At 29.2% G+C, this 23036-nt stretch overlaps 1 protein-coding gene across 1 annotated transcript in view; it reads left to right on the forward strand.

Moving 5' to 3' along the window:
* LOC148300107 (uncharacterized) overlaps positions 1-23036 on the forward strand; it is a 66998-nt gene that overhangs the window by 5808 nt on the left and 38154 nt on the right. The window contains exons 2-3 of the mRNA XM_088275246.1: positions 8897-8930; positions 21448-22051. Of these exons, the coding sequence (XP_088131372.1) occupies positions 21976-22051 (76 nt within the window). The 5' untranslated portion in view covers positions 8897-8930; positions 21448-21975. The remainder of the gene's footprint in view (positions 1-8896; positions 8931-21447; positions 22052-23036) is intronic.

Genomic DNA, 23036 nt, shown 5'->3' on the forward strand with positions numbered 1-23036 from the left:
TGTTAGTGGGAAAAGAAGCAGAGGAAGACCGAGAAAAACATGGCACGATCAGGTATGCCAAATACTTGAAAGTGGTCAGGTTAAGAGTCGTAACAATCGGCGGGTATGTATGAGGAGATGCATGAACGTGGAAGAGGCGAAGAATGTTTGCAAGGACAGAGTGGTGTGGCGCTGTATTCTCTCTGCCTTCCCCTGCGGGGAAGCGGCGTGATGGTTAGTTAGTTTTTTTAGTTAAGTTCAATGCTTGTTTTAATTCTCGAAAAATCAGTACAGTTTTTTTTTTCATTTTATGGAAATTAAATATTTTATGTACACAAACCAAAACGGTATAATCAAGAAACGATTAAGAAAGTACTACTATGTAACTTAAAAATATTTAAAAACGTTTATATAAACATCTTCGAAATTTTAAATGAAAAAAAAAATATTCCTGTAATAATGTCCATTAAAATCATTTAACATTTTTGGACTTAAAAGTAAAAATGTGTATAAAAGTAAAAACATTCGGATGCCATATCTACAACTTAATGATACAAAAGAATAAAAAGTAAGCTTTGTAAAAATGCTTTATATATTATTAATAAGATTCACATAAAATTACGACGATTTAAAAACACGGGAAAATCATAATTCATATTCGGATAATAAAGTAAGGACCTTAAAAATTGTGTTTTTATATTGGTTTCGTTTAATTTGAAATAAGTTTCCTTTTAAAAGTTCTCCAAAAGAATTAATTTTATCTTTAAAAATAAATATTTCATTGTGTAAACCGCTGTTCGTAAATCTTCAAGTGCGTAAACGGAAATGAGAAGCAAAATACATTTCACAATCAAAATTATTGAACAAAATTAAATGGTTCTGGTTGTATTGATTCCGAAATAATATATATTGATATCGAACTAAATCATCGATTGTTGGGACATTTTCTGACCAAATGGTAGTACGCAATAATGCGTGAATGCGTGCGACTAAATCACGAAACATTAATAATTTTACTCAGTATTTCAAATAAACATTACTTAGTTTTATAAGATAAACCGTATTCACAAAATCACAATTTACGTTTCATTATAATTGATTACAACGTAAATTTAAGTAATTATTTTTACCTAGCCTTACCCTTACTCATAGTGCATAGGGTACTGAATTGAATTGACGTAATTATTGGTTTTAAATTGCATAAAGGTAGTACCTATTTCAAATAGAAGAATTTCAAGTCTCAATGCTAATTTTTTAAAATTAATCATTACATGTATATCTACATAAATTTTATATAAATACACACATATTGTAAAAATCACATTATGAAATTTTAATAATTATTTCAATACTAACAAAGTAAGTAAGGAGAATTAATACATTTTAAAACTCTCCTCTTAATGAACGTAAGCATATTTCTCACAATTTTATAAAGAATATTGAATACTGAGAATAACTCAAGAACAAATCCTTAAAAGGTTCGCCTATGTTGAAATAACGTCAAACCACAAGCTTGTACAAAACAGAACTTACATAATAATATAACCTTAATATAAAACCCCATTATTGGAAATATAAATGATTTCAATGAAATTGGGGTAAATGTGGTTGCCCATATATGTATAATACATATGTACTTATTATACTTTTTTTCTAGATACATACATACTTGTCTATAGAAACAATTGTGTCGGAACAAGACGTATTTGTTTACTTAAAACATCACACTAGATATATTATTGTTTAATAATATAATTTAAGAATTCAAAAAGTGAATGAGGAAAAATATTTATTAATAATTCAGTATATTTTCAATCTACGTTTAATACAATTCCTTAAGTAAAAAAACACCAAGCTTTTATTTACTTATACCTACATCATCAGACCGGTGGTTATAGATCTGATGATGTAGGTAACGAAGAAACAAGGCCATCGGTCAAATAAAATAAAAATAGGAAATATGACATAGTTATTTTATTATACTTCGAGCACTAGCGTTCAACTCATATAAAAATACCCTCGATTAAATTGAACATAATTATAATCAATACCTCAATATTAATCTAGTCAGGTATCAAAAATAATATTACTTAAAAAATGTGTAATTTAATTCAGTTCTGTAATATCATTTCATATTTTATTTTTGCATTATTAATATCAACAGTTGTTTCGAGGATTCTTTTCCTTTTTGTCGTCTTATATTATTAATCGACTAACAGTTGTTTTCAATTGAAATTACTGAAATAAATAGAATAAAATACATTAAATGGCTGCTTATTTTCAATTTTTTTTCGATACCAACAGTGTCTGATTTTCGACGATAACAAATATTCAATGAATGATAAAATGACATTGTTATTTGGGAAATTCTATCACATGAACTCATTGAAACCCAGAAAATCCCAGACATTTGTTTTTTGTCAGTGATTTTTTAAAAGTATTAATTCAGTTCTGAGAACAACCAGGCAAAAGTAAAATAAATATTAAAAAAACAACAAGTAAAAGAGGAAATTACGGTTTTAATTTATTCGTCAAATTTGATCTTTTATGAGTAAAATAATAACTCCAAAATAATCATTTTCATCTTCAGGTGCTAATTACTTCCAGAGTTTGGCTATTAGCCAACCATTGTGAATTAATGTTTAATAAATTTAATAATATCTTAAAAATGTTTAAAAATATTTTTGAAAAAAGTGGTTTAAAAGAAAGTTGTGTTATTGTTGTGATTTTAAGAATATTTAAAATAATTTTGATACATACAAAAATACGTTTAAAATTATTTTTTATTGTTTTCTAACAACTATGTTCATAAAAATTACACTTGAAATCATAAAAATAACGTTGTTTTAATTCTTAAGTTCGAAAACTTTAACATTTTGAATAAAAATGAATACCAATATGACTATGTCTTAAACTTAACTGCCATGTCCATGTTCTCACTGAAAAAAACCTACTCAATTAAAAATACGGAGGTACTACCTCTAATTTCGGCTAAATTTCACAAACGGCTTATGAAAACGATACTGAATGAATCGAAAAACTTGTCACATTAGATTTAATTAATTATTATTATATACCAGCGAAAATTTTCAGTTTAAGTTATTAAATTCTCATTGCAAAGCATGTAGCAATACTTGAGTGCATTTTATTAATCACTCAAAATACGATAGTAATCAAATTGCAGGTATTGTGATTTATGACAGATTAATTAATATTATGCATCATTATACATGTGAATAATGTGACTTTGTAATATTAAAATTCTATATATTATAATAAATTATTTCCCACAAAGGTGCACGTAACTGAATCAAGGTTATTTTAAATAAAAAATAATTCATTATTGTTTTTCAAAACAGCGGCCTTGTAACTCTATGGCCAGAGGCAAAATCAACAACTTTGTGTTAGATGTAATTTTCAAAAAGCTATTAAACTTGAAAAAAATAAAAACTGTTACCAAGATCGATATTGATAAATATTCCAAAGTTCTACAACAGTCATGGATACATTCTAAAATGCTTTTTTTTATGACTTACATTATTTTTCTCATGGGGATTTTTAACTCATAAAATTTTATTTTCAAGAACGCTGACAGGGCGTTACCGATTATTTATGGCATAAAAATTTCTTGTAAGAAAATTAAGCACTCAATATTCTTTTAGTGAGTGATTAAATCACTTACAGAAAATAATATCCTTAACGAATGATCTCCTATGTGTAACGGTCTTAATGTTTCATAGTAATAAAGTAGTAGAAACGTCAATAAAAATACTATTAATAAAATACATCAAAACGTAACACACTGTAGGTATGCATGTTGATTTTTTTTAATAATATTAATAATGCACAGTATAACGCAACAACGTAAAAAAAAAATTATGTTACCTATCTGAAACACCTTCTGAACTCCTATTCCAACCCAGTTACCTTCAATTCAAAGTCAGGACGGTAGCCTTCTACCAATATTATGATTTCTATGTGATGTAATAAAACAACCAATACATTTTGAGTATATTCAAATACTTACCCTAAAATCTAAATTTTCTCAACTTAGGACTTATTTTTACTTTTTTGACATCTTAACACAGAAGAAGAAGAATATCATTCAACAATTTCATAATACTCATTAATTTCGTAGTGAGTTCTTTTGATTTTCAAATAAAAATATCTTCCGATAGAACAAATGACAAAGACACATGAACATGAAATTGCGGTGTATATCTTTAAAATTTCTAGCAGTATTTTAGAAAAAAAAAAATAAAACCCTTATCCGCACCCCAATGGTGCATAGGGCACTGCGTCATATAAACGCAGAGTTATCTTGATCGTTTACACATGAAGGAAAGGTGATCAGCCCTCCGCTTCAGGTACCAGTCCAGGATAATATTGAATAAATGTTACTGTGAAAAAATCACTCATTTTTATTTTACCCCCCCTGGGAATCGAACCCGGGACCTCCAGAACGGTAGCCAAGAAAGAATAAAAAATTAGAAAATAATTTAAATTATCGCAATTCATCAACATTAATTATTTATAGGCTTAAATTCCGTTAATCGTTATTACAAGTAAATCGTAGTACATAATTTCAAACGTGATTCTATTTTTTTACAATCTTTTTTTCTTCCTGATATAAAAAAAATATATTTCAATTAACAAAGAACGAATATTTAAAGCAACCCTTAAATTTTATTAAACAACATAATTTCGTTATAATTCCTTATAATGGTGAGCAATCTTCATGTATATTACATACGTAGAGTACCTACGTACATTACTGATGAAATTACCTACCTACGCTAGTTAAATTAAAACAAATGACTGAAAATTTGATGCTAAGTACAGTACCTAGTCACCTTGTCTGTTCATAATTGTATCCATTGTTCAAGCCTTCCTCATTGATAATCACAACTAGATATAACACTTCAAGCACAATAGGCCTTGGAGCTGTCAATACCAGATCAATCACTTTTGAAAGCGTTGAGAGTAGCAAAAATGGAGTAGTTATTCGCCTTATCTAATTGCTAAACATATTGGTCATAGATTCGATTTTAAATAGACCATGATAAAGGAAAATTATTTTAAAACATGTGTATTTTCTAATTATGCAATTAGAAAAAAATTACCAGAAAATAGTTCAATTATTTACGAATGACAGTAATTAAAAATGAACGCGAATTGTATGTGTACAATATGAAGTTAAAATATTTTTAATTGTTTTTATGAGAAACCAGCTGCACCCGGACATACATTGCAATGGCTTTGTCTATTTAAATGGAAAAAAGAAAATAGACAGCACACGTTTATAATTTCACAATGTTTATTTGTGAAGAAGCTATAAAAATAAATAAAATTTATACATAAAACATCAATATAATCATTAACATTCAAAATGACCGCAGCTATCAAGAACCACACTGTCTGCTATCAACATTGTTTAGTATTGCGTGTGTTCTGTTACGTTCAACAGATGACATTGCCATTCTAGTAAAAAGGTGTTTTTAAAACAATTTTCAGCTGTCATGAGTGTATATAAAAGCGCGAATTCTAATGCAACGTTGTATTAATTTTAAAGCAATTGGTGAATAACTTTAGGAGATAAAAGATGTTGAGGAAAAATATATATATATTTACATTTGTTTTTCTTCAAATAAACTATAAAAAAGGAAAGCTAGTATAATCATTAAAAATTACTTAAATATTTGTTGAATAAATAAATTAAACAAATATTTTTTAATAATAAATATTCATATAATCTTTTTCTATATGGGTACTTATCTACTTTATTTTTCAAGTAAAAAAACTATTTTTTGTTGGTTTTGTCGTATTTTCCTCTGTGATGTTAAGCCCACAAGCTGTGTTTGATGTACCTACTGATATTATTCATAAAACATTCACATTACACATTTCTAACATTTCACCAAAGTAATATATGGAAAGAGAAACCTTAACATGTAAATTTGTCTCTTCCAATACTCTTTCTCAGAGGAAAGGACAGAAGGGAGACCATAAGTTAATAAAAGCATCGTACAATATTACTTTGAAATGTTTGCATATGAAAGAAAACGTGAATATTTATTTACATAAAAGAAACAGTTTTTATACATAACCTAGGTACATGTATCATCCAAGTAGGTACGAATACCAATTTTGGGATAGAAAAATATGCTTATGTGTATTTCCAATATTCAAATACTCATAATTATATTATATCAACATCGAAGTTTGGTAGCAAAAATGTACCAGTATGAAAATATAATTTTACCTCATCCGTCCATATAAATAATATTTAAAGTCAAATTATAAAGAATTCTGTAGTATTATACGAGTAAATATCTCGTTAACTACAAAAAATGAAATCGTTTAAAAATATTTTTCCCCTTTTAAAAGATAAATCGTTTATTCAAAAAAAGGCCATATCGATTTTTATGAATTAATACTTTATAAATTAAAATCTACAAAACACATTTTTTTGGAAAGTTATAAAAATACGTTATACAATATAATTGAACCTCTTCATTGTTTTTTTAATACATGGTAAATATTGAAATTATCATTATTTTATTTTAATAGAACCTAAAAAAGGATTTGTTTTATTAAAATCATATTTTGACTGAGTAAGTGTCAAACCTAAGGCTTCTGACTAGTAGTATTAGAGATAATATTGCGGACTCAAGTCACAGCTTCTAGGTTCAAGCTTATAATTTTTATTCCTATTTTAATAACGGGCTGCTTGACTTACCAAAAAAGTACACATGTTTGCGTAAACAATATTTTTTTTATTAAAAAGTAGTGACAAATATAATAATTCAACCTCATACCCTGACAGAACTGGGATTTAACGACAACGGGGATAAACGATAAACCGGGTTACCCACTATTTTTAATAACGAAAACAGTTGAATGTGTATAAGAGGTAAAAGGATTTTTTGTAAATAAATAATGTTTGTAATAAACATATTTTTTGGTAAATTTTCAGTATGAAAAATAAATGTGTGGACGTTAAAATATGTGTGTAATTGTTATAAAGTGTTGTTTAAAAATTCATTTAACAAGTCATCGCATATTTTCGTTAACTGTTATGGCTTTTTGCTTTTAATATTCTCGGTATTAACACATTCGAATTATTTTCCCAACGTTTTCAGAACGGAGGACCCAAATACATTAGATAACTCGTTCCGCTTTAATCCGCATCCAGGGCATAATTTAAAAACGAGCACTTTAACATGTGTTTACTATACTTTCCTTCGCAATCCGGAAAATAACTAAGATTTATCATTTTTAACACAAAGCGCTAATAGCTTTTGTCTTAAGGGGAATGCAAACGAGCAAAATTTAGGGAAATATTGCGAAGCAACTAACTAGCAAAACTTTCGGCATCACATGCACAATATGTGCCCCAGGAATGTTAGTCAATGGGCAGCAAGTTGCTACTTTTTCCCTGCCCAGATTTTGATTCAAACACATTGTATGTTCGATTATTATGCACACCTTCTCAGCTACATATGACAGTTCACAAAAAAATAAGGGAAGGAATGTATGTATGTGGTTGACATAGTGGTGAGAACATAGTGGTGTGACACGAGGTGGCTTGGTGGGTCTCTGCAAAAAAAAATGATTAAAATTGTTATTTAAATAAATGTATACAATTTATGTTAATACAAAAGAAAAGAAAAAAACAATATCCCGCAACCGTGCCGCAGTCTGGCAAGCGTCATTCTAGAATGGTCTCACTTGCTTACTCACTCCTAGTACGAGTAACTTCAATATAAAATAAACCAAAGTCAAAGAATTAGCATCTAACTAACTAACCATCACGTTGCTTCCCCGCAGGGGTAGGCAGAGAGAATCGAACGCCACACCACTCTGTCTTTGCAAACGTTCGCCTCTTCCACATTCATACATCTCCACATACATACCAGACGATTATTACGACTCCTGACCCGGTCGCTTTCAAGTATTTGATTTCAAGCCTGATTGTGCCAAGTTTTCCTCGGTCTTCGTCTGCTTCTTTTTCCAACTACATTTGACTCATAAATTGTTTAAACCGTTCTTTCCTCACTTATACGTTCCACATGTCCAAACCATCTCAACGCAACTTTCTTAATTTTTTCCATAATGCTTAACTCAGCATTTCATTATTTTCTTATTAGGAAAGAACTAGCAATATTTTGCTGAAAATCTGCCACCACCTGAACACACAACGACTCGTGATAATGTGTTTAAATTTACAAAAAAAATTATCAAGATAATTTTCTTTTCACATTTTTACATGATTGACAGAGTTCGATTTCGGTTTAAGGATATATTGATAAATAAATTACTTTTCAATCCCCAAGGACACGTGTTTACGAGAGAGCAGAAAAGGAATACAATATTGTCGAAGAGTTGCCACGTATTTTCACGTACCGCGCGTTATCGTGGACAATATGGCACCAGTACCCGGCGACACACGGCTATAATGCAATAGTGAGGCAATAGTACCGGGCAATACTGCTATATTGACGAAAAATTTTAGCCTATGCTTGCCGGCAATATATTGCTCAGAAAATGTTTCTCGTTCACAGGCCCTTTAAGAAAATACTTACAAGAAGGTATACAATTCGATTTGAAGAAACTGGTACTTAACTTGAGGAAAAAATAAATCGATTAACGTAATAATTGAAAACCGTAATAATTCATGTGTATTGTATGTATCTTTTTTTATTTTTTATTTTGGAATACGATCAAATTAACGTAGCATCGATCCAGTTCAGTGCCTTATTCATCATTGGGTACGGTCTGGGAATAAGAGATGATTGATTTATACAAAAAATAGCTTAAAATTTTTAATATAACTAGGTATGAGAAATTAAACAATTTACATATATTCAACGAATTGAAATTGTATTTTAACAAAGTGTTTTTGTTTTTGTTTTAGATGCAGTATTTTGGACCAACATCTACATAACCTTGTAAGTATTTATGTTTTTATTTTATTTATGTGGTTGAAATATAGAATCAGGCGATAAATTATGATTAATTAATTGTTTATTAAAAATTAATTCAATTAAAATTCGGGTTAGTAAATTATAGAAAATAACAATATTATCTTTCAAATATAGTATAGAAAAAATTAACTATGTGTCAATGAATAAGTATGACACAACAGCAGACTACAGTAAAATACCTTTAATATTCCTAAATATTCTTGGAAAAAATTGTACTATGGCTGGTTAATTTAGTCAAAACTTCAATTCGAGCATCAGATACTAGCGATCATAACTATGAACTACCGGTTACTGCTGATATTTATATTCTAGTTAAAAAAATGCAAGAAAATACCTACACATCTTATAAAGGGTACTTCTTGGTTGTACCAATCATTTATATTTTAGGAACCTACCCACAGCGTGTCAAATTTTTATAAAACACTCCCTCAGAATGGGTTAAGCCATTTTCATAAAAATAATTATAAAAAAAGACAATAAATCATAATTTTATCAATAATTAGAATCTTTTAACCCTTTCTTACACGGTGAATAAAATTCGAATTAAAGTTAGAGTAATGTTAATTTCAATATAAGATATTTTTAAAGATAAAGTATTTAATGTTACCTTGACTCAAAGATTTTAATGCTAGTCAGGTTATGCCCATAGGCCAAAAACATTACAAACCTTGCAACTATGTTCGTTTATATCGTTTTCCTGAGCCTAGATGTTATTTTTTATTTATTTATTATTATTAGATATTATATTCCTTTTGGATACTTTTTATCAATATTATTATTTGTTAATATTCTTATAATGTACATACTACTAAAAAAACATTTTCGTACTACCACAAATTAAGGTAGACAAAAGCGACGAAAATATGAACAATCGAACCTTAAATACTATTGCTTGCATAAAAAAATAACGATATATGTATCATATTTCCGTATATCCGGGCAACAATCCTAGAACACGTCGTAAGTTTTAAACACCCCATTTACAGTGGATGTGATTATGCAAATACTGACTTTATGCCAACTCTGGTCGCTTCGCGTACATGATGGTAAATGCTACAACTGCTCGTTTCAATATTTTGTCTATGTGTTCAACATATTTGAAAAGAAACCATAAATTGCATTTGTGAGCGACTACCATTACTTTTTATATACAAATAAACCAATGACATAAGTTATAGACCTTGTTTTATTCAAATGAAATTTAGGATTTTATAGGACAGTACTATATTTTTTATATTTTAATATTTTAAGTTCGACATCTTTTGTTCACATTTGAAATTAAGATTAAACCATAAATGACGCTTGAAGTATTTCTCTTGCTAGCAACATATATTGCTCACTCCTTATAAGAACGTCATAAATCAAAAATCGTCAAATTTCAGTTGTGCATGTTTTCGGAATGCCCAGAAAATGTACTATATTCCAGCAAAAGAGGCATATTTTTAACTCAATATTTACCCGCTACAGGGCAGAAAGTGTTGTTTTTGCATTTTGAAGAAAAGGTATTGTATAATCATTTTTCCAAATATACTAAATATTTTTCAAATGGAGAAAAAACCTTCAGGTTTTACCTAAAAAGATCTGTTGCACAGTAAAACGTTTAATAAGTGGCTTGATATTTATTTTTAATACATTGTATTATATTTTTCAACTTTAAAAACATTCTCCTGAAAAATTAAGTTTTTTGATTTATGACGTTCTTAAAAGGAGTGAGTGATATGTATACTACTAAGTTTTAAAACATGTTTGTCAAAAATGAGTAAAATGACGCACATTACACAGTTTTACTACTAAGCCCAATCAATGAACTGGTAAGCTCTATGAATAACCTTTTAATATCCCCATTTTTTCTCGTCCATGTTAAGATATCGATAAATAAGAATGGATTGAGCAAAATGTGGCTTAAAAAATAATTTCGTCAGTAAAGTTATACTGTATTAAAATTTTTATTTAAAAGTCCCTAGTTGTAAACTATTTATATTCTTCTTTCTCAAAAACCGTTATTGAGACTACTTTTATCTAATTCTATTTACCGGACTTAACATTTTTATTTCAGCGAGATAAAATAAATTCAAGAATCTAATTCAAATAATAATAGTCCTTACCGATGAAGTAATAAATACTATTTTCCCAGCTCTCTTCTTCGCTCGCTTTACGTAATGAAGTCTGATGCACATTGCAGACCCATTCACGGAAATTAGAAAACCAAGATGTAATCTTTATGGCTGGAGTTAGTTATTGGTAATTGTAGATGGTTCAATGCTTGCAAAAAACATCACTATCGTGTGGAAATTACTTCATTTGTGAGAGTTTTTTTCTATGCCCGGGTAATGAAATAAGTATTATCTAATACTTGAATTGTGCGTAGGCACGCATTCCAAAAATAGAGTAAAAATTTGTGTAATAGACTGAAGCAACCGATTCTTTTTTTAAATAACTTAAAGTAATAGAACTAAATACAATCACAACAGCAAAATTCAAGCAAATTTATGAAGTGATACAAATATTTATTTAGAAATCAAATACTTTTCAATTAAACGAATAACAACATTTTGAGTGTGTCCAAATACTTGTTCACAAAATCTGGATTATCTCCAATTACAGGAGTTATTTTCATATTATTAAAATGTTGTAAATAAATTATCTGGTCAAATTATAAGCTTAAATAATAAAAATGAAAATGGTATTTCCTGGCGTTTCTCATGTGTGTGATTATAATCCAGGATTTGGTCCTCACATACTAATATAAGAATTTCTGCTTAGTAAAAAGCTTCTTTACATCTCACCAATAGATGTCTCTAGTGAAGTTCTAGTGACTCAAGAACAAGGTTTCTAAATTGGTTCATATATAAAGAACTTCCAAGAATTTGAGTAGTGTGGTTGTCAATAATGGGTAGAATTGGTGAATGTTACACGTGTGTAAAGTGATCACTTAAACCAGCCGATGACGGTCGTCAGCCCCGTAAATGCCCAGACTTCCATATTCTTCTTCATCTTTGATGAGATGTCAAAAAATAAACGAATAACCATTGGAAAAAATCAATTTTATTATAAAGCTAGCTGTACACATTCATGTGTTACTAAAGCTCAATTTGGATAGATGGAAATGAAAGAATAAAGTAAGCACACACTTCTTATATGTTTAATTTGATAATGCTTGTGTTAAAACGATATTTTAATTGTCAAAAAGCACGCTCTCCGCTTTGATCAATATTAAGTAACACGTATGTCATTGTTACGTTCAATATATGGCGCTGCCATAGCCATGAAAATACTATCTTAAAAAAATGTTTCAACCTATCACACGTTTACAAAAAAATACACACGTAGTGGAATGCACGTTGTGTCAAAAATTTAAAACAATTAGTGAATTACTTAAGGCGATTCAATATTTTGAACAAACGAACATTTAAGTTTTTATTTATAAAGAATTCTCCTTAAAATTGTTGATATTTGTGAACATATCTTCACACGTACATACCTAACAATATCCGCACATATATAAATAAATATGTTTCTCGAAGTTAAAAAAAAACAGTTTGTGTCAAGTTGATCTACTTTAAAACAAAAAATAAAATCGTTTAGTACTTAAACTGTAACACTTAAACCGGTATTTTATTTTAAATGCATCATTAAGCGTTGAACATCGACTGTGAATCTAACTTATAATGATTGAAAACTTTATGACACATTTAATGTAATCAATTTTGAGAGCAATTACTTTTTTATGACCCTATAAATGTGCAGTAAATAATAAAAAGTAACGTCTTATTAAAAAGTGGAGCATTTTCAGGAATTCAATGAACATATCGTAGTCATACAGGAGAAAGTGACCAAGTGCATTTTTTACAAAAACGTGATCATTTACTATTTGATATCTTACTAACTTAATATTAACCTGAAAAATTTTCCAAAGGATTTTAAACTGGGAAGTTTAATATAGTGAATTGTTAAAAATAACTAACTGTTTTGATGTTTATTTTGTTGTCAAGCAAAAGTGACTTAAAAGGCCCTCCTGAACATTTTACGTTTTGTTAGTTGGTCACTTTCTCCTGTACGACTACGATATATGTTTGTAATTATTACCTTAGAGATTATTTTCGCAATATTGGTAAAACTTATACTTGATATTTAATAAATTGAAAAATACTGAATTTAAGCTGACATTTTTTTGTTTAAATCAATTATAAAACGTAAATCCATACATGTTTAAAATAACGAATAATGAAAACATTTATTAAAGATTTGGAAATTATAATACAATTTATTTCTTGATTGTTATTTTGTATGCTTAAATGCAATAAGCATTAAATAATTATCGTTGTTTTATTTAATAGAATTCAATGTTACAGCAACTGTAAATAATACTATTTTTTATATACAGGGTGTATGACAAACGAGTTAGTGATAACAAGACTTGTGAAAGGAATAACATGTGCAAAACTTTATGTCATCTCTATCTGCACTTTATGGTGCAAAACACACCTTACAAATCAATTGCGACGCAAACTTGAAAGGCATAGCTATGTTTCAGATTTATTAAATTTAAGAATGGTATATATTTGATAAGATAGAGATAAGTTGAGTAAAAACTTCAGAGTATAGAAAATAACTCCTCCATAGTCAATAAAATGGAGAGGAAACATTGCAGTATATATGTATGTATATATTTATACTACATGAGAAGAAATTAGAATAACTCAGATACATTCCCTTCAAATATAAAACTATGAGTTTATCACATTACAATACATTAAAATACCCTGCAACCATTTTTTTCTTTGAGATATATATATCAATATATCTTTTAGATAAAAAAGCTTCTAGTTATTGATAAAGTCTTTTATAGAGTGGTTTTCCTGTACGCAAATCACGATGCATCATTTAACATCGGCAAAGTAAAAAGAATCTCAGAAATACATTTTTTTTTAAAACCCTTATCCGCACCAAATGGTGCATAGGGCACTGCTTCATATAAACGCTGTGTTAACTTGATCGTTTACACATGAAGGAAAGGTGATCAGCCCTCCGCTTCAGGTACCAGTCCAGGGTAATATTAAAGAAATATTACAGCGAAAAAATCACTTATATTTATTTTACCCCCCCCTGGGAATCGAATCCAGGACCTCCAGAACGGTAGCCGAGCTTGCTGACCATTACACTACGGAGGCGGACGAAATACATACCGTTTATTTATTCCATTTTTGTTACACTCTGTCCAAATGTATTTATTTATAATATTATAATGTTAGAAATGGCATTGCAAATTCATTGCAAGGTATAATTACTGACGTGAATTAATATAACATGTATTTGGTCATTCGGAAACAAATGCAACCATGGCCTGAAAATTATATGAAAATATTATTATTTATTCTTAATTCGCCATAATTATACATATTTTCTTACATAAATCTATGAATGTAAATCATAATTACAATTGCAAAAACTGTTCAATTATGTGTGTCAAAATTCCGGGTATTTTGGATGCGGATTTTTAGAGCAACATTTTATCGATCGAATTTATCTTACTTTTTTTTATTACTCTCATTTTAAGTTTTGTTTGATAACTACTAGTTTTTCTAAAAATCTATTATAACACGTGTTTTGATGCATTCCATATAATTATCAAACACTGGATAGTGATTTCTTTTGACATCTCAACTCATTCTCTTTCATGAAGAAGAAAATGAAAGTCAGGGTATTTACTGGGATTATTACCTGTCATTGGCTGGATAAGTAATCACTTTGCACACGTGCAACATTCACCAATTCTACCCATGATTGACAACCTTACTACACAAATTTTTGCAACTCTTAGATATATCGATCAATCTCGTCGCAAAGTACATATGAGTTCACAACAGCCATCTATGTTGGATTAAAGAAAGTTTTCATTAAGCAGAGACTCTTTGTAACTACACAATGTTGCAGAATTTTTCAAAACACGTGTCACATTAGATTTTAAGAAATACGAGACCTTTAACTTCCCCCCTTCAAAGCTTGCATAATTTAAGTAATTAGGGTAAGGAAAGTTAATGAATTTTAATAAATATTATTTTAAATTAAATATTAACATTTTATAAAATACATTTTCCGTTCAATTAAATATTGGTTTTTTACGGAAAATTAAGAATTTCAACGACGTTATCCGATGCGACTTCAATACTTGGAATACTTCAGAGTGGTTAAAATTCTTAGAAATTCTCGTTACATGCAATAAATTACTTTGACTAGTTAGGAAGCGTCTCCTTGAGATGAAAATCTCAACCATTTTCAAATGATAATTAGAAAACGGATCTTGTAAGGTTTTGCTGTATTGCTAGGAGATGGTATATAAATAGTAAGGTATGGAAAACGTATAAATTAGTTCATTGCTTTGTTTATCCTTACCTGAATTTCTCTACTCCCTGCTAAATCTCAGTTAATTAAACGCCTTAATTAAACTCTAGATTTCTGAAAACGATTGGAACACGTTTCTCTTCCTTATATACATATATTGTGTATTCCTTCCATCAAGCAATGTGCTGTTATTTTGCCGATTCTGATCGGAAAGCGATGTTGCTGTATCAAAATTAACATTTGGCTTGTGTATGAGGCTCCTGTTCATCATAATTAAACGCAATTAAGAACACCACCATAACAATACAAATCTTTATCTTGATAATGGACTTCATTATCAAAAAAAATACTATTTCGCTACGAATACCTACATGGATAAATTTTAAATACATATGTAAAATACAAGTTCATTACACACTACTAATTTTCAAATAAGGTGGTCCTCTCGATATACGAATATATTAACTAACAAGGATGAACAAATAAAATATTTTGGATAGTGGTAGAAGTGAATAAGAGTGATGAGTTCAAAGCTTGACGCGGGGTGAATTTTACAAAATCAATAATACTAATTTTTATGCGTTTATATTCCACTTGGTATTATTATCAAAGTTTTGAACGTCAAACAAGTAAAATTAATACATAATACCAAAGGTACCTGACTTTTATTGTGACTTTTATCTATTGAGTGCCCCAAATTACTTTAATAACCTACAAGGGGGCGATATCGTCCACATTGGGATTCAATGCAATACATGACTCGTGAAAATTAACAAATAGCTAATAAAACCACTGAGATAAGGAGAAGACATAACATGTAGTTTGTTTTTAAACTATCGGTGCCTAAAAATCTTTAGTACTTATAGTATATTGGAAATTTTACAAATGTGAATTTTTAGCATAAAATTATAAAAATCTTTAAAAAATATACAATTATTATTATATTATTTATTGATTTTGATTAAAAACTAGTATTATACGACTAATTGAGTTTTATTTCATTTTACACTACTATTTTTGAAAACTAAATATGCTTTTATCAACAGGTAATTACAAAAACTAATACCAATAGATAAATAAAATGAACGAAAATATTAATAATAAAAATAACCTTCATTTACATTCACAATGAATAATGGAGTTACATTATTTTGTTTAAAAAAGTAACAATAAACCTTTGAAAATGTAAGCAAACATGAGCTTAATCTAGTTAAAACTTTTAATAAAACGTCTTTTAAATTCTCAACTCAATACCTGAAATAAAAAAAAGCAGCCATTAAAAACTGCAATACATATTTTTTTCACTTTGTCCTTTCTCAGGAAACTCTAACAAGCAAGGTGTTTACTGAGTTTCATAACGAGTGTTTTGCTGTTTTCCAGTTTAACTTTACACTTTTCTTGCAGTTTCTACAATGATACAACCTAATCAGCAGTTTTCTCGGTATAAAATTAAGTAGAAATTCGCTTGGTGTTGCACAATATGCAGAGTTCCTTATGAGAAGCCAACAGGGCGATGGAGATCAAAGCACACAATAACATCATTGCGAACAACTTCATAACACGCCGCTTACTCACTTTATGCAACCTTTACCTATACTCAAAAAGATAAATATAATGTTACTTTATTAGAATACTAAATTCAGATTAAAAATAATTGGTCAGTATTTATGACAAAGGATTAAGACAAAAAATTAAATCTTTTTACATTTTCATTGGAGATTTTTTATAAATAGTTTTTTTTTTATTAAAAGAATTAAAAATATATAAGGAGAATCTATTTTTACGTTTTTATCAATCAAATTGAGATCCGTGAAATACTGATATGAAATAAAACTTATTAATTATTTGAATGTAAACATAAAACAACATAATCATTTTTATTTCGAATTAAAGTTTTACTAAGTAAATACCACTTCTTCATTTTTAAAAGAAGTATTAACTAAGTAAGACTTTTATAAAAAATTATCGATTTTACCACAAAGTGACTGCCGAATCAATTAATGAAGTATATTTTTTCGAGAAATAAAAAGACTTTGTGTTTTGATCCACTCACATTTTTACTAACCAACCAGTTTCGGCAACAACCTGTTGCCCTCTTCAGGGTTTAATTTGTGACAGTCATAAATTAATTTGTGGATCATATTAATATATCAATATGATCCACAAAGTTAATGCTTTCAATATTCAAAACAATTGATAAAGTTATTAATTGTTATTTTGAATTTTAAATGATTGTTGATATTTTATATATTACAATTATATATTAATATAAAATAAGTTTTACAATTGTGTATTTATAAATATGCCTAATAATAGTCAAATCAGTAGAATTCCTCTTCCGGAGCTATTTCCTCGACATCAATTTCAAGGGCTCAAAATATTAACAGATACAAGTTTGTTAAACCTTGTTAATCTTCCCGAGGATTCTCTTGTCTACTTCATCAATTACTGTCATAAGTATGGATAGTTTTACTTACAGTTATGGGTATTAGTCCGCTATCATACGAAGCATGAAATGTCACGTGACACCGGGGTGACGTGACGTCACACGGCGCTAGCGTCGGCTGACGTGAGTCACTCCAGCAGACGGGGGATAAATTAACATCTACTAGCTATTTGTAACGACAACGTCAGACGAAATTTAGATCTTGAGATCGTTATTGATAAGATCATTTGTAGTAACGTCATATCCATCTATCTCTATGACCAAATGATGAATGTTTCGTTTTATTATTTTTTATATAGGTTATTGAAACAAATAACAAATATTAATATAAATTATATTAAAAAATACAAATGGAGAGTGTTCACAATAGTGAAAAAAAAAAGTACTATGTTATCTTATTTTGTATTTATACGCGATGCATGTGACAAATCGTTCACTCATTTCAAGAACGTCATAAATCAAAGAACTTGATTTTTCAGGAGAACGTTTTTAAAGTTGAAAATATAATACAATGTATTAAAAATAAATATGAAGCCACTTACTGAACTTTTTACTATGCAACAGATCTTTTTAGGTAAAACCTGAAGGTTTTTTCTCCATTTGAAAAATATTTATTTTATTTAAAAAAAATAATTAAACCATACCTTTTCATCAAAATGCAAAAACAACATTTTCTGCCCTGTAGCGGGTAAATATTAAGTTTAAAATATGCCTCTTTTGCTGGGATACAAAACATTTTCTGAGCATTCCGAAAACATGGCCAACTCAAAATTCACAATTTTTGATTTTTGACGTTCTTGAAAGGAGTGAGCGAAATTTTCTCCTATAGCTGAGATAATTTAACATTCTTAAAATCTTTGTTTATACGCTCTCTTTAAAACCACTCCAGTTGCGTTGGAATGTATATCTCTGTTTCTTCCTCTCTATGTGTTTTACCTTTTTTCTCCCTCATGTAACAAAATGTGACAAATAAACATGACGCGTCCTTGAAATTTGTTTCTTGATTCACGTCCAATTATCAAATCATAGAATCGCCACCTTAAAAGTTATAAATAAAAATCTAAGTTTTTATCATGAAGTAAATATTTTAATTTGAAACCAGCCCCATTATTATTTTATTTTTAAAATCCGTATTTTTTCTTCACTTTGTTTCAATGATATTTAATAAAACGAATCTATGCAATGCACTATTTGGAGTTTGAATTGAAATATGACGGACAAAAAATATTCTTAGAAAAAATCTTTTAGGTTTTAAATAATAAATATTTAAAAAAAAAAAGAAACCTTATTATGTAATATATCTTTGTCCGCCTCCGTAGTGTAATGGTCAGCACGCTCGGCTACCGTTCTGGAGGTCCCGGGTTCGATTCCCAAGGGGGGTAAAATAAATATAAATGATTTTTTCACTGTAATATTTATTCAATATTACCATGGACTGGTACCTGAAGCGGAGGGCTGATCACCTTTCCTTCAGGTGTAAACAATCAAGATAACACTGTGTTTATACGACATAATGCCCTATGCACCATTGGGGTGCGGATAAGGGTTTTATTTATTATGTAATATTACAACGAAAGACTCTTTTATAAAATCCAATATTTATTTTCGAATCCAGAAAATGTTTATATTATTTGACAGTATATACGTGGAAAGCAGGATAATTTAGAAGTATGATAAAGCCAACAAGACCTGGCTCACAGCGTCTGACACGAGTAAATAAAGATAGCGAAGACCTCAGCCAGAAGACGAATACCCGTGTACGAAGTATTTTCTGTTGGCAAGAAGAAAACAAAATAGAAATAAAAGGATTGCAACATAATATGTCTGGCTTTTCCTACATTTTTCTTTTGTGCAAATAATATCAGAGAGTACATGTACTGTAAATATATAGGGGTTGTCTTTAAATCCGTTTCTCGGTGAGTCCTAGAATTTTTCAGTAAATTGAGTTTCGCAATCGCGATTATTATGCGATCAAATTAAAATAAAGCATGTATATACAATGTCTATGAATATAATATATCTATACTAAAATCATTTTTTTATTATTAAAACTCTTATCCGCACCCCAATGGTGCATAGGGCACTGTGTCTTATAAACGCAGTGTTATCATGATCGTTTTACACATGAAGGAAAGGTGATCAGCCCTCTGCTTCAGGTACCAGTCCATGGTAATATTGAATAAATATTACAGTGAAAAATTACTTATATTTATTTAACCCCCCTTGGGAATCGAACCCGGGACCTCCAGAACGGTAGCCGAGCGTACTGACCATTACACTACGGAGGTGGGCTAAAATCATTTAGTAAAGATATATGTGTACGTTTTCTTACGATAAGTAAACTGAAAAAATCGTCAGCATATTAAACATGATCAAACTTACCTCGTATGAACATGACGACTGTTGACGCGTTATGTTTTTTTATTGTGTATTCTTTCATCCGTATAACGTTTATATTAGTTTGTTTAATAAGTTACAATGTTTGATTCTAGCAAAAAGTTTTCTCACAATTTTGACAGAATTGTTTGGATAATTGGTAGTTGTAATCTCCGATATCTCTCACTCTATATGACAGAAAATCATTTTGTTGAATTGTGTGTTCATAACAAATTAAAGACGACATTTTTAACTATGCCAATTTTGATATGCACAGTTTTATTTGACCACACTCTGCATCAAATACCTTCTTGGAAATATTATTCTGAAGTAAATAAGTATTTATTTTAATTATTTTTAACTGTCATTCCTTTTAACAACTCCACTTTAATTCTCGTTTTATGTTATGCCTCATCATATCCGTAATAACATATCCCGATTACTGGTTCACATTTTTTTCTTTGATACAGTTACAAACAATTAAATTCATTTGGTTCTACTTTTAACATGTCTTAATACTAGTTACGCCATTCCTCTCAAAATAGTTCTTGTGGAGAGGGATTCACTCTCATTGTTTATTGTTACATATGAATGAATTATTTTTGTACTTATGAATGAATTATGTTACATATCGCTCACTCCTTTCAAGAACGTCATAAATCAAAAATCGTCAGTTTTCAGTTGTGCATGTTTTCGGAATGCCCAGAAAATTTACTATATCCCAGCAAAAGAGGCATATTTTTTTCTTAATATTTACCCGCTACAGGGCAGAAAGTGTTGTTTTTGCATTTTGAAGAAAAGGTATTGTTTATTTATTATTCTAAATATACTAAATATTTTTCAAATGGAGAAAAAACATGCAGGTTTAACCTAAAAAGATCTGTTGCACAGAAAAAAATTCAATAAGTGGCTTGATATTTATTTTTAATACATTGTATTATATTTTTAAACTTTAAAAACGTTCTCCTGGAAAATCAAGTTTTTTGATTTATGACGTTCTTGAAAGGAGTGAGCGATATGAATGAATTATTTTTGTCCTTTTTGTATTTGATGTAAGTTTTTTTTAATTAACATATATTTAGGGCTTCTAATTTATTTTGTATTTTTTTATTAATTTCAATTAAAGTGGAATCAACTATTTCGTTGTTATAACATTCATTAATTAAATAATATGTCATTTTCTGCTTAAGCCCTAACAGTGAACTTTTAAATATATTATGCGTCCTAACTGAAAATTTTGACATATGAATTTTAATGCTTCCATAATTAATATACCTTAAGCCAACAATATTAACCTATTGCATTCCGTTGTTTCAGAATCTCGAGAACGTCTTAGAGGAACGAGAATTCATCCTCGCATTTAAATCTTATCATATTACTGTAATCTCTACAATAAGTCACGAACGCAAACAGTAGTGTTCGGGTCAAAGATTATTCGAGAAAGTGTCTACATTATTGTGTAAGGCATTCAATTAATGCTAACACATGGGAATTAATGTAGAATATATCACTACAAGCAAAGAAGGTCACATCTAAACAGATCGCTACCAAAATAGAGACGAACTAATCTGTCATCTCCTCGCTTTCTCACCAAGTTGCATAATTTGAAGGCATATAATTAGAATAAACAAAGAGAGACAGACAAAAGAATCTGACTAAAAACGTCAATAGAATATATGAGAACGTTACAGATTATGCTTTTGTAACTAAGTTAAGCAATCAATATTATATTTGCATAGAAAATATGTCCTACATTTTAAATAGACAATTTTTTAAAAGGAACGATTAAGATACTTTTAAGAGTAATTCATTAATAAAGAACAAAACCGCAGTATATTTTTTAATATGAAGTGGCATAGCTGTAGAAACATGGATCCCACTGCACGCTGTTTGCTGCTCCTGGCAGTTATATCTTTAAGTGGTAAGTTTTTAAATAAATTTATTCAAACTTATTTTTAGCGGATTACAAAAGTTGGATATTTGTGGTTGTTGAGTACACAATTACTCCCGTAACTTGATTAACTAGCCAAGTTTTTTTAGTACTTAATCCCTTAAAGCACTAAACGGGAAAGCGATTTCCATATAAAATGATGATTGTGTGAGTGTAACACCTTAAAATCCATTAAGAGTTCATTTTTTTTCAATTGATAACTCTCTATAATCACAAAATTGTCTCTTTTACTCCAATTGAATATTAAAAAACATAAAAAAACTCTTTTAAAACGTACAAATATGAAAACAGGATGCCTTCAATATTTCAAATATAGTTTATTATTCATAAATAAACCTTCTTGTACAGAACACATCTTGCATTGGTAGGCTTATAGCTGTAAAGTAATATCTTCCAACCAACTTCCATCAGTTAGTTATAAATGTTAATACCCTTAATCAATTTTTTTAAAATTAAAATAGTGTTAAGTATATTTGGTTTCAAATATGGATAGTGATTTAATAATAACAATATTATGTGTTCATAACACTGTAAATTGATAAAACATGGAATGTATAGGAAGCAAAATCAGGCTTGATATACGGGAGAGAAGGCAAGATACAAGGAATGTATGAAATGGTGAAGAGTTAGGGTTCCAAGTATAGATACTAATATTTCCGACGTTTCTTGAAGGTCATCAAAGATAGTGCATTTTGTATGTGAAAAGGTTTTTCATTCCATTGTCTGGCAGCTTACACCTTTTTTTTCTATTTGAGAGTGATGTGTTATGTCGAGGAATGGAAAGTGTTATTATTGGAGAAGAGTGAAGCTATAGACTATTATCAAAAAGGTATTACATGTTTTTGACATGTACAAAAAAATGTACATTGGGGTAGTAGAAAATATTAAAATGTAGTAAAATAGACTATAGGCTTAAAATAAGCAATTTTTATCTATTGTGAAAAGAACACACGGG

Source organism: Brachycentrus maculatus, unplaced genomic scaffold (genome assembly GCF_059751285.1).
Source record: "Brachycentrus maculatus isolate JH-2025_06_01 unplaced genomic scaffold, ASM5975128v1 h1tg000832l, whole genome shotgun sequence".
Lineage (NCBI taxonomy): Eukaryota > Metazoa > Arthropoda > Insecta > Trichoptera > Brachycentridae > Brachycentrus > Brachycentrus maculatus.